A 14,213-nucleotide genomic window follows, 5' to 3' on the forward strand; every position below is an offset into this window, starting at 1 on the left:
TCACTTTCCATTTGTATTCAGCGACTCGTTCATCTGTTATTGTAGAATTCAATTTTGAAGTGTACTCATTATTGTCCTTAGGTTACTGGAATTGAAACACTTTATTGTTTGTTCTATTCACTGTTACAGATTATGCGCCTGACGGCTTTTCCTGGAACACGTATCTGAAGATGTCCAGAGCACCAGCTGCACCTAAGTCCCTCTTCGTCAACCTGCCTACAACTGTGAGTGTTCTTTCTGAAGGGCTTGTACCCTTTTCTCTGTGTTGTTGATTTGAAAGTTGACAAGCATAGTTAGCAACACATTGTCATATTTGGGATTTCACTTTCTTAGTAAAGTAGCATAGTTAGGTCCTGACAACATGGACCTGTTTGATACCTCTCTCTTTTATTTCACTTTGATTATCTGTTTGTGCCTGTTTGATTTATGCTTTCAGTGCAAGCTTATGAGATGCCTCTTAAACATTTGTCAGATACCTCTGTTGATGTTCTGTCGGATGCTCCTGTTTGTTGTTTACCTTGATACCTCATGTGTTCTTCTGTCTGATGTTCCTCTTCTTTCCTTTGTATGGCACTCCTTTGTTCTATTCTATGTCCGAATTTGATTGATGCTTCTGTCTGTTCTTCTCTTTGGAATGGGGGACTATGAATTCAGCATTGTAGTCCAGTCTGTACGTACGTTTGTCCCGATTCTTATTAACACGATATCTCATGAACTGTTCTACCCAACATCTTCAAATTTGGTGACAGCCAAAATTGGGGAGACCTTGATCATATCTCCAAGGTCACAACATCTCTGAACATGTTTCAGACTCTTGTTAAGACAATATCTCATGAGTTGTTGCATCCAATGTCCTCCAATTTGGTGACAGTCTACATTGGGGGATTATGCAGACTCCAGTCGATTTTGGTGATGTTGACCTAATCTTCAAGGTCACTCTGACTCTTTGACCACTTTTCAAGCTCTTGTTAACCTGAGATTTCATGCACTGTTGTACCCAATATCTTCAAATTTGGTGACAGCCTACCTCCAGGGATTACACAGACATGAGTTGATTTTGGTGACCGTGATCTTATTTTCAATGTGACTGCGACACTTTGTTCACTTTTCAAATTTGTGTTAACCCAATATCTCATAAAACAATGCATCCAATGTCTTCAGTTTTGTCGACAGCCTTCACTGAGTGATTATGCAGATACCAGTTATTTCACACATCGTGTGTAGGACCAAAAGTGTTATAAATATTACAGTCTTCTTTAAGACATTGCCAGATAAGTGGCAAACACTTGTTCTACTGATACCTCCATTCTTCTGTCTGTTCCCTTCTTTGTTCTTCTCATCTGTTTGTTTCATCTGACACTTCTTGTATGTACATGTGTCTAATACCTCTGTCTTTGTAACCCAGATGGTGACCCCAACAGCGTTCAGAGTGGGCATGAAACTGGAGGCAGTGGACAAGAAAAATGTCAACTTGATTTGTGTTGCCACAGTGACTGACACATTAGGGGAGAAAGTGCTGATCCACTTCGACGGCTGGGAGGACAGCTATGACTACTGGTGTGACATCACATCCCCATTCATACACCCTGTTGGTTGGTGTCAAGAGAACGCTCGGGCTCTCTCTCCTCCGTTTGGTAAGTGACATCACTGGGCAAGATGATTATCCCAACATGAGTACAATTCCAAGTTGTAATAGCCATTGAAAATCCATGTTAGAATTGATCATCAGTAATCCACCATGTTTGCGGTAAGAAGAGACTTGCTAACTTGGTTGTCACATCTCATCATATCCAATAACATAGATTGATCCTCATGCTGTTGAGCACTGGATTGTCTGACCCAGACTCAATTATTTATTGATCCTCATGCTGTTGAGCACTGGATTGTCTGACCCAGACTCAATTATTTACAGGTTGCTGTAGCTGTAGCTGAAATATTGTTGAGATCATGTTAAACAATTAACCTACTATTCAGTTGGGAATACGGTCTTAGTAACGGATGCCTGTGTAGTCAGAGGAGACTTTCTGTATGTGATGACCTGTCATTGTATCATCTTGCGCATGGTATCACTAATCAATTTAATGAAGACAGTCGTGACCAAATGCCAGGAACTTCATTATCCATTGAATGCAACATTTAGCTTCAGGTGTTAGACAGTTATCATACAAGTGAACAAAATATGGTGCACGGGTTTGTCATGTCCAGACTGGTTTAAAGAACAAATAGAATCACATTTTTTATACTTTTTTAACCATTATATGTGGTAAATCTCAAACAGAACACCAAGCACTGTGAAAGCCTATACGTATTAAATCAGGTGGTTTGACAATTACCTCGATCACTTCTAAGATAGAAGATGCTATTTATTTAGATTTGTTTTTTAATTGAGCTAAAAATATCAAAACTAATTAGTAGTTATAGGAAATAATTGATGACCAAAAGGATTTTGCATGACACACTTGTAGCATAACAAATTGAGCGAGGTTGTGGTCGAAGTGACAGTCATAGTGTAAGTGGCATCATAATGACACCAACCTCACTTCCAAGAGTGAAACTGTTATGTTATGAGCAAAGTCATGCCCAAATCATATTGTACATCAATCAAATACATGCTTTACTAGCAGTAGAAAGTAGTTTAGATTTTGTATCTCAGTGAAAACATTTGTATCATAAATAGCATATATTCTCTGACTTGCAGATGTACGCACCACTATTTTCTAAAATCCTGGTGTCACAGTCTAAAGTCACTTGGAGAATCAATTAGATTACGGTTGGTTTTCATCAAGTTAAAAGATCAAAACTACGTTCCACTCGTAGTTAAATATCTTTTTGAATCATGACCAAAAAGATTTTGTATGACACCACTTGAAACAGAACTACAAGAATGATTTAAGACCATTATGACAGCAAGCGATGTTGACAGAATCGTCTGTGAAAATATGTCATATCTCAGAAAATAACGAAAGCAGGGGAAGAGATTAAATGGCATGAGATTGTGAAAATATGGAGCTTTCATTTTTCAAAACAGTTGTCATGAATGCAGGTTTACACAAACCTATAAACAAGATAATCTACCCCTGTAAATGTACATGAATACTACAGCAACCCACACAGATATACATCACACAGGTGCACCCCTCTGATATGTGGAAATATTGACTGTTGTCAAAAAGGTTGATTTATGGTAATTAAATGTGGAAGTGAGTAGTTTTTATGACAGGGTTTCATTTATAACCATGTCAATAAGTGATTATGTTTTTGTACCCCCTAGAGTATATGCGATTTTTAAGTACATATTACATGGCAGCAAAGCTAGGCACTCTCAAACAAAGCAATGAAGTGCTTCAGTTCCAGTGAGTAATATATCAGTGCCATATGAATAAATAGTAGTTGTGTGTTATAGCGTTGCATTTGGCTATAGTGTTAGTTCAGGCAGCACTGTAAAAACCAGTGCGTCAGATCCGGTGTCTGCAGAAGACATTGTGTGTCTGTTCATATCCTCTTATCCTTCACCTTGCCACCGGTTGCTATAAATAGCTGATACAGAAAGCATGTGTTACTCCCTCACTCCGACTTGACCATTTTGCTGGCAGACACGAAGGACATAGAGAAGTTCACCTGGGAGGACTACCTGCAACAGACCAAGTCCTCGGCAGTCCCAGCTAGGGCCTTCAAACCAGTAAGCTACATTAGGCTTCAAAGTTCACTGTGATCCCATAGACATAATTAGAGTTTAGACATAATTAGGCACAGTTACAGTAACTGTAACTCCTAGTGCCTGAATGTAACATTTAGATTACACAAATGTTTTGAATAATGGTTCCTTGGCTATTTAATACATTGAGTACAGTACACAGCTCCACTGCATCCTCTGATGGTAAGATCCAGTCGGTGTAACCTGTTGATGTTCTTGCAGCGGCCCCAGGTTGGGTTCGAGTCTGGCATGAAGGTAGAAGTAGTGGACCGTCGCAATCCAAGACTGATGCGCGTTGCCACTATTGCTGAGGCTGAAAACTACCAGGTGCGGATCCATTTTGACGGTTGGTCTGATGTCTATGACTACTACCTGGAAGACGATAGCCCAGAGATACGCCCTGTTGGCTGGTGCCGCAAGACAGGACATGTCCTTGAACCCCCACTCAGTAAGTCATGTGCTTATTTTGGGCCATTCAGTGAGTCACGTCTTATTATGGACTGCTCAGTAAGTCACCTAGTCAGTTTGGGCCTTTCAGTGAGTCACTTGTTATTGTGGACTGCTCAGTAAGTCACCTAGTCAGTTTGGGCCTTTCAGTGAGTCACTTGTTATTGTGGACTGCTCAGTAAGTCACCTAGTCAGTTTGGGCCTTTCAGTGAGTCTAAGTAGTCACATACTCTAGGCCACTGAGTCAATATGAGTGTCTGAGTATGTTACTTAGTTTGGGCCATTGAGAGAGTCACATAGTCGGGCCACTGAGAGTGTCATGTATGTTTTCTATCTGGATTTCTGAGTAGGTTACTTAGTTTGGGCCATTGAGAGAGACACGTAGCTTGTCATAGCCACAAACTAAGTCACATAGTCTTGGATACAGAGCATTTCCATTCTTAGTAGTTATTTGTACGTCACCTTTTTCTCCATCAAGGTCCATCTGAGCTGGCATCTTCCCCCAGTCAAGGAGGGTGCCCCACCCCTGGCTGTCGGGGTGTCGGCCACATCAAGGGAGCCAAGTATGTTGGCCATCACAGGTAAGGGATAAATCTTTGTGTGATACAACCTTCATAGCTGGGCATGTTTAGCATATCTTTATATAAGTACCCTTATGTAGCTTGCTCTTAGTACAATAAGTACCTTAAACCTTTGTTATGGTAATAAGGTTGTTAACGTTGTTAACGTTATGTTGTTACTAATATGGATGGAAATACTTTTGTTTTTATGCTGTAAGGTGATGTTTTCTGATCACAAAATATATTAAGAGTACTGTGTACTATAAAGTTAAGGTTAAAAGTCTGTTAATTGGAGTTTTTGTCTGAACAAATTAAGGTGACTGGTCAGCAGTCTCAAAGAGCCCTGGGTCTCCTTTCATGAAGCAACCATTACCAAGTGTTACAGTTCATAATTAAGTAAATTCCTCTGTGAACCAGCAAAAATATGACTCAAACAAGTCTAAAATATTCAATATTATGTATTGGGTAGACAAATGGCAAGATGCAACGATTCACAATAGAGGTTTCTTACACAATGCAATGGAGTCAGATCAAAAGTAATGGGTCATAAATATAACATCAACTCACCAAAGTCTTGGTTTTGTTGCTGAAAAGGCAGACAGATGTAGGTAAACAGAATGATGACACAACTCTAGTATTACTATCAACAAGTAGCCTTTATTTCCACAGTCACTGAATTTTGAGGATTCTAGCGAAGTATGGAACCTTCGCAATTGGCCTCGTGTTTACCAACAGTCAGAACACACACTCATATACAGAAGATTTCCTAAAGGGAGCCAACTCTAAAGCACTACCTTGAAAGGCGTGCTGCTAAAATACTATTGCTGTGATTATGAAATGTGACCCATTATAACTATCCCTCAAAACTCTAAACACTGTGAGCAATAATAATCATCACTTAATCAGTAGGACCTGTGAAGGTCCGGGGGAGAAGAGGCCTTCTGCAACACATGCTTGCCAAAAAAGGCGACTAAGCTTGTCATAAGAGGTGACTATCGGGATCAGGTGGCCAGACTCACTGACTTGGTTGACACGTCATTGGTTCCCAGTTGCGCAGATCATGCTTATGATCACTGGATTGTCTGGTCTAGACTCGATTATTTACAGACCGTTGCGATATAGCTGGAATATTGCCGAGTGCTGCATAAAACTAAAACTCACTCACTCACTCACTTAATCAATATTATTACAAATTACAGAAAACACACTCTCGTAACATAAGGGTATTCATAACTCACATTCTTTAGCATTGCACTTAGGTTACCTTAGTGTCTTACGATCACCTTAGTGCTTCATGAAAGGAGACCCTGGACTCATTTCATTGATTAACTTATACTATTTGTCAAACTGCCTCCATTGTTCCAGTGCATTTGGCTGCCCATATTCTACCATGAACATGAACAAGGAGACAACATTACAGGACCGTCTTGGCTCCACTCGGTCCGAGGACTCCCTACCCACTCCGCTGTCAGCTCGCAGCAAGCTGGACTACCCTTCTTCGCCAGAGGCCAAGTGAGTTGTTCCCAACCCCTCCAGTTTCTCTTTCCCCAGCCATATGGTTTTGCCTCATACTCTTGCCTCCCCAACATTTCCTTCAGTTTCACAGTTTGTTTACCCATGCTTATACAGTGATTTACCTTGAGTTTTGTATTTGAGGGTCCCTGGGACTCGCACTCGAAATTTTCAGAGGCGCTGGACTACAAAATGGGGGTACCAGACACTTAAGTATTATCATTTATACTATGTTATAACATTGTCGCAATTCAGTTACTGTCATTGTATTTAGTATCATGATCATCAGAGTGACTGCAAATGATATCATAACCCAGCTAGTAGCAGACTCTGTGATATGTTATTGTTAGTTGATGAACATTTTAAGAAAGTATTTGGACTTTTTCTGCATCCTTGTGGACACACTAATCAATGTTGTTGCATCTGCTGTCAATGTTTTCCTCATATAGGATGCAGGAATTTGCATCCTGTAAATCCCTGCTACTGGGGAGTAGACGGTAACATGGCTTTGAAGATGTTTGTTGTGTGCAGGAGAAGATAAGACAGAGCTTCATCTTTCAGGAAATGTCCCACACCAGGCTGTGATGGTTCGGGTCACATCACAGGCAAGTTCACTGCTCATCACAAGCTGTCTGGATGTCCTCTAGCAGAGAAAAACCTTCTGAAGTTTAGACAGAAAGAAGACAGTCCTCAAAAGCCATATTTTGGTGCCAAACGAGGCCGAAAAAGGTACCCTGGATACAGACATAGAGATTCATACTCACCACAATCATTTTTTCTTTTGAATCAGCCATCTTGAAGGTGGGAATTCGCTGTGATAGTAGAATTTCAATCAGTTTTGTGCATGTTGATTTTTGGGATTAGACAGAGTTCAGATTATTTCATGTCACTGTGACAGGCGGTCAAGCAATAACAAATGATGAGAAGTGACAGAAGTGGCCTTGCAGGGGTGCCCCTTTGTTTGCTCCAAGGTCTCCTGATCATAGATGATGTTCCAGGATTAACTTTAATACTGATCCCTGGTCTCAGCACCTGACTGCACTTTAGCCAAATTGCTTAACTATTACTGTCAACATTTGTGTGGTTCCTTTGCATTGATGCAGGTCTGCATTGCTGTGTGTCTTCTGCATCTCTGTGGGTCTTCTTCATTCAGCTGACAAGACAAATATACTTGCGTGACAATGAACCCAACTCACTCACAAACACAAGACTGTTTTTCTTTACCATATCTACTATATACTTTCCTGTTAAAAATGGTCTGGGGACAGTAGAGTAGCCTAGTGGTTAGATCATTTGCTTATCATGCAAAGACCAGGGTTAGTATCTCAACATTAGCCATAATGTCGTTGAAAATGTATATGTTAAGATTGGCATAAACCTCACCTCACTCGCTCACTATTAATGCTCTGTGGGTCATCAAGTTTTAAAAATGTTTACGTTTCAGACACAAGTTCCTGAGATTCGGTGAGCGTGTAGAACGACAGTTTCGGGTCAAGGAAGAGATCAGTAAGTGTGGTCAAGGTCAGAAGTTTAAGAACCGTCAATACACGTATCACATGGTACAACTGAGTGTTTGTTCAGACTTACCTGAGAAATACCTGGTTATTGAGATGCTTCAATGTTTATCAAGACATTCCTTAAAGAGGTAAAGGCTATAGATTTATGAATAACCTGTCTTATTGGGCATAGATTGGAATGAGGGTCTTTTAAAGAAATTCAACGTCAGACGTGGTCTGCTTTGTGATTACCTGAACCAGGTGGCATGGATTACCAGCATACCAATGTCTTAAGTCTCCAAGAGCAATACATGACGTCACCAGCGGTGTCCTTAACCTGACACCTGTCTGAAAATATCTGGGACACATGTTGTTGTAGTTGTCAAGGGGAGGTGTTAATGATATACACAGAGTTAGTCTCAGACTGTGACAGATGTGTGAAACCTATTTCAGCTTTGCCCTTGTCATTTTGCTGGAATATTGCTAAAAGCAGCACGAAACTTCACTTCACTCACTCTCTGTGTTGATTTGAGAGTATTCTGAGGGGGTTGGTAGTAGTGGGGATGAATGTATATTCTAGGGCTGCAACAATTCACTGAGACCTCATTTCAGTTTAATTTTGAATATTTGACCCACGATTCTATTTTTCATACAGGTGAAACATAGGTTTTCTTTAACTCTCAGATTCAGCTTTCTGGAATCCATCGTTAATATCTACTAGCAACAAGTCTCATTGGATAGTAATCAACCATTGATTTGGAGTCAAATTTACATTCTGACTGAGTTGAAAAACTTGGCATTCAACTATCAAATCCAGATAGTGATAATGGTTATTGTAATTTGAAGCTGTGGTGTCAGATTCAGATTCAGTGAATTGAACCAAATCATTGCAGTCCTAATATATGAGGGGTTATGTCAGACATTTTTTCTGCCCCATACCTATGTAGGTGTGAGAATATTTTTTCAGTATGGAGGATGTATGTCCGTGACTTACCATCATGTTCTCTCCTCCAGAGGAAGACACAGAGGCTGTTCACCAGGAGATCCACCAGTCAGTCTTTATGTCAGCCATGGCTCCCAACCCTGCCCGCGACCTCCCTCTGTGCTGGGAACAACACTCCAAGCTGTTACCAGGTGTTGACAAGATCAGGGCTGGTACCGTATCCAAGTGGACCATCACAGAGGTGGCTGACTTTGTTCAGACACTCCCAGGCTGTGAGGAACAGGGCAAAGTCTTCCAGGAGGAGGTAACTCTAGCTAGATTTCATGCACATGGGATGCAGGTAGCGAGACAGCCTAACAGTTTTCTTGTCTACCTAGGTAGTCGTATCCAAGAGGCCTGATCTGTTTACTTGGCGAATTGATAATTCATTATGGTTGTTTTTGTCATGGATATGACTCATCATACAAGATGCTGGATACATCTCAGGAGGTGGCTGTTTAGCATACCAAGTGTTTTTTGTTTTTTTTAGAGCAGCCAGATTTATTCTCATGATACAATTTTTTTGTTGTAGTAGGCAGCTGTCATGTCATGATAAAATTGCGTCAAATAATTTTCAACCAAACTTTTCAGTACTGTCGAAGTTAATGTGATACCTTCCTGCACCCTCAATATTTTTTGGATAGTGTCTTATCAAATTATATGTCTTATCAATACCACTTAAAAATTGTATTAGTGAAACAATATTATCCCTTGGCTTTCTCTGTTCCAGCAAATTGATGGAGAAGCATTCCTTCTCTTGAACCAAACTGACATTGTGAAGATCATGAACATAAAGCTTGGTCCCGCTCTCAAGATCTTCAACAGCATACTTATGTTCAAAAGTGCCAACGAAGCGTGATGCAGATTGAGACAGGAGCAGTATAGTGCTAGGTTGTCCAACACGTAGTGGAGCATAATATGCAGAATGGATGTTGTCATAGTTCAATGATTACATCATCATGTAGAGGTCAAGGTCAGCAGTGGCTGTATTAGTAGCAAACTGTGTAAAACACAGAACAGGCCTGACACAGGCCATGTTGTGACATTTATTCCCAGTGCAGGGTTCATGGTCTTTATGTACTGGAGAGGGCATGGACCACAAAAGAATCAAGATGGCTCAGTGTTGGCAGCCATGATGGCCTGTATGTGAGTTGGCCTGTGACGTGCCCTGTTTAGAAGAATAACAGTCAGTGAAAATCAGAGGTCGTGATGATGATTTTGCAACAATGTTTAAAATGGCAGCACGACTCCCAGTGATAACTCCCTGCATAATGAGTAAAGATGGTGACTTGGTGCCATCTTCGACATAATACTGCAACCTTACTCCTACTGCGTAGGAGTGTATAAGTGATAGAACCAGTTCTTATGTGGTGTCTCTTGGTGATACAGGTGATAGAGTTTATGCATTCTTGTTCTCATAGAGTTTTGAGACACTGTTACAGCTTGTTGTTTGATTACACTGCATGTGTAAGTAAAACTGTGAATGCATGTTAGCAAAATGTGCACCATGTTTCCTTTCTTTGCACTTCTCACACTAACCTCTGGTCGTATTGATGACCCTAATATGTGAAAGAGTATAAAATGCTCTCAAACGTATAATTCTAGAATTTATAGATGACTTCACATCACTTGGCTGACCACTGGAGATGGCCTTCTTACATAAGGTGAACCTGTAGAGGTCATCTTGATCCAGTGGCCAAATCTCAGAGGTGACCTTGTTACTGAGGGCGGACCCCAAGAGGTGACCTTCTTACATTAGGGTGACCTTGCAGGAGTAGGCTGACCGCTAGACGTGACAGTACTATCAAGATGATCTATAGAATGTTGCACAATGTTCACCTCATGAAGTTTTTGACTGATCTCAGTAAGTGATCTGTTGTGTAGAGGTGACCTTCATGTTTGAAAATCTCTCCAGAGGTGACCCTGATATAACCTCTAGGGGTTACCTTGGTATTGCAGCTGATAGACAGAGGGGACATTTGTACCTGAGTGATGGTTGATCTACTAGTACATTAAATTGCTTGTAGTTTAATATTGAGGTCAAAAGTATAGGTGACCTTGATACATGTCTAAGGGTGACCTTTGTACCAGAGGGGACTCTGGTACATTGTCTGACCTCTAGAACTGACCTCAGTATCTGAGGCTTACCTCTACAAGTGACCTTGGTAGCTGAGCTTCCTTGTTGAGGCAAACTTGGTGATGTCTGAGCTTGCATGTAGAGGTGACCTTAGTGCACCTCTAGAAATGATGATTGAATAGGAGGCTTTATATGTTGAGTAATTCCTAGTGCCTTCATAAGAGGCAATCTGTGACCTAGCAGGATTACTGTGGGTGACAGCTCTGAGGGCTGTGTAGAGGGTGGTCTGTTGATTGTTTCTTTAGCCCTACGGGACTACTATTGTTTCTATTATTATTGTTGTTGCCTTACAGGTATCTGCTGACAGCTCACAGTGCTCAATTGGGGATGTTATTGAGGGTGCATAACATGGTATTGACATGGGAGGGATTAAATACTAGTGAGACACGCAAGTGCTAGTGATATGGGTGGGGTACTTACACTAGTTACAGGGGTCGTGTTCAAACACTGGTGAAATGGGTGGGGTACAGCCACTGATGATTTCTTGGGTACAGACACTAGTTACAGGGGTCGTGTTCAAACACTGGTTATATGGGTGGGGTACAGCAACTGATGATTTAGGGATTGCAGACACTAGTTACAGGGGTTGTGTTCAAGCACTAGTGATGTGGTTGGATAAAGCAGCTGGTGTTTCAGGGGGATATAGGCACTAGTTACAGGGGTGTGTTCAAACACTAATGATATGGTTGGGGCACAGCAACTGGTGCTTTTGGGGGTACAGGCACTAGTTACAGGGGTGTGTTCCAACACAAGTGATATGGGTGGGGTACAGACATGAGGAATGTACCAAGATGCTGTTAATGTAGGGGAGGGGGGGGGGGAAGGGTACACACCAGTGATGTTGGGATGTTTACAAGATGCAGTTGATGATGGGTGGGATACGTTCATTGGAGATGATGCATTAGATGTACACCAGAAGAGCATGGGTATCTATCAAGAAGGATGGGTCTGATGAATGATGCTTTGTTATATCTTACTGGAAGATGTTTCTTGAGGGGGTGAAATAACTTGTATTCAACACATTCATCTTTGTCTCAAATAAAAGATTTTTATTCACCATTTAGAGTTGTATGTCATTATTTGCCAAATGTTTTCTCAGTGGATTGGATTGTCAGACATTGTTGTTGCATATTGTTCTCCTGATGACACGGAACATATCTTATTAATGTCACTTGAAAGTTTAGTAATGTTCAAAAAGATAACTGCTAGATGATAAACAACTAAACAAACTTTGACTCTTTCAAAGCTGACTTCATAGGTGATGCTTGTGTTAATCTCTTGATTGGAGGTTTCTTACAGTCAGTGTATTATCACTTACCAAGGACTGTAAGTAAACCATATCAGAAACTATATCACCTGTTCCGGACTATGGGCAAACTCTGAATGAACTATAACACATAGGATAACCACAATACCTCTCTAGGCCAAGAACTAAAGACATGAGGTACATTACACTACAGTCTGTTAGGCAGGCACTACATCACAGACTACAATCAATGTATGAGGTTATGGCATATATATCATTGGTCCTGAACAACAGATGAGCACTTCCTAACAAAGAAACGCTTTGGTGTTTTTCAGAATATTGGACTCATTTAGCTATAGCAATGACAGTATATTATTTCTTTCCGAAACATCACCTGTGTATGACTGTAAACAGCCTCAGCGCCAAAACGCTGAATGTTAAGGTTTCCCCATGTTTTAGAAGCATGTGAAGAAATATTTGCCAAAGTGTCACCAAGAAAACTTGGAAGGAAAATGCTCATGCAAGGAAGCAGAAAAGCATACGATACTGATCACCATAGAAAAGCAAACACTGTTTACTTTAGTCATTCGTTATGGGGTTGTTTCGAAGGCATTTAGAAGTTGGTGGAATCAAACTAAAATGTTATCTGTCTACTGTTATGTGTATATTCCCTCACTTCACCTGAAGAAGAGACTAGGAACTGTCTCGAAACGTTGTGACCTTGTATAATAAAGAAGTTGGAACCATAAAGCATTTTTAGTTTCATTCGTTTTTGCCTGGAAAAGAGGAAATCATCATACCATAGACTGCCTTGAACCTAGGGTGTCGCTATCTGCAGCTGCCCGACATTTTATCATTATCAGAGCACCATATCTCCACTTGGGGATCGTCTCCTGCGGATCAGTTCCACCCTAGATGGCCCGAGAAGCGGCCGTCCAAAAGTTTCTACCCAAGCCCAGGTCATCCGTGTTGCTCGCTTGCGTCATTGTCTTGCCACAGCCGTGGAGACTGCACAACGCATCAATGGTTTGAGAAGAATTTCCGATCGAACTGTCAGGAATGAACTGCAAGAAGCGGGGATTCGGCTAAGAAGCCCAGTTTTGACAGACTACCATCGGTGCAATCGCTTGTGGTGGTGTCATAGAGTTGGAACCTTAGAAACCGGAACTGAGTCTGGTTCAGTGATGAATCACGATATCTTTAACCAGCGAGATGGAAGATAGGGTGTTTACTATCCGAGAAGTGAACGTTTGGCCCCTAAATGCAGTCGACAGTTTTGGGGCGGAAATGTCATGATGTTGGGTAAAATGTCCAGCAAGCAGAGATCTGGTGGTTCAGGGGGAATTTGACAGCAGCGAAGTACATGCACGTCAGATGCCTTCGATTATGGACCAACAGAGGGAGCTGTTCGAACATGACAATGCTACTTCACATACAGTTCGTGCAGTGCATGTCAGGGCCCGCTACCTTGCCAGGTCTAACGCCATTGTCTTGCCATGCCCCACTCGATCAGTAGATTCAAACCCGATATGACACCTCTGGGATGAACCCGATCGACATCAACGTCAAAACACGCCTTAGGAAGTTTCACAACTGGCCATCTTATTGCATCGAGAGTGGAGAAGAATTCTGCCTGAGCGTCTAATTATCCAGTCTGTGCCGAGATGGTGCCTGGCAGTGCGAGATTGCTGCCAATGGTGGCATCTTTGATGCCATCTTGTGGACTCATGTAAACATTAACACAACAATAAACGTTGCTTTTACCCTTGAAATAATAATTGCTCTTAAATTAAAGTAACAAGTTCTTATGGTCTGGATAACGTAACTAAACCTGACCATTAAAACAGGCTGACAGATTCGGACTACATATTATGCATAATCTAGATGACGACTATAACTTGCGCGCTTGGTGACTGAACAGAACTTGTGCTTTTGAAAACGGACTACAGTACGGGTGCTGGACCTCGGACAATGCAGAACCGTGATCCCCTGGAGTGCCTCACGACTAAAATCCCTGCTGGAGACGCTCCTGTTGTTATTACATTTCAACAGAGGCACTCATGCAGTCACATGCAGGTGAACAGGTTGTCCTGAACTTTAACGACCTACATAAGACGTACAGAGGTAAACGTGTCGACT

The 14,213-nt window shown here is 41.4% G+C and overlaps 1 protein-coding gene across 2 annotated transcripts in view; it reads left to right on the top strand.

Annotated features, from left to right (window-relative positions):
• The window catches only part of LOC137290578 (lethal(3)malignant brain tumor-like protein 3), a 38,522-nt gene extending 26,635 nt beyond the window's left edge, over nt 1-11,887 (top strand). For both annotated transcript variants that reach the window (XM_067821616.1, XM_067821617.1), the window contains 10 exons: nt 130-224; nt 1,406-1,634; nt 3,594-3,679; nt 3,917-4,142; nt 4,620-4,722; nt 6,067-6,213; nt 6,775-6,942; nt 7,658-7,719; nt 8,724-8,956; nt 9,422-11,887. In XM_067821616.1, the coding sequence (XP_067677717.1) occupies nt 130-224; nt 1,406-1,634; nt 3,594-3,679; nt 3,917-4,142; nt 4,620-4,722; nt 6,067-6,213; nt 6,775-6,942; nt 7,658-7,719; nt 8,724-8,956; nt 9,422-9,550 (1,478 nt within the window). In that variant the 3' untranslated portion in view covers nt 9,551-11,887. The remainder of the gene's footprint in view (nt 1-129; nt 225-1,405; nt 1,635-3,593; nt 3,680-3,916; nt 4,143-4,619; nt 4,723-6,066; nt 6,214-6,774; nt 6,943-7,657; nt 7,720-8,723; nt 8,957-9,421) is intronic.
• The last annotated feature ends 2,326 nt before the right edge of the window (nt 11,888-14,213 follow it).

The sequence above is a fragment of the Haliotis asinina genome, chromosome 7 (genome assembly GCF_037392515.1).
Source record: "Haliotis asinina isolate JCU_RB_2024 chromosome 7, JCU_Hal_asi_v2, whole genome shotgun sequence".
NCBI lineage: Eukaryota > Metazoa > Mollusca > Gastropoda > Lepetellida > Haliotidae > Haliotis > Haliotis asinina.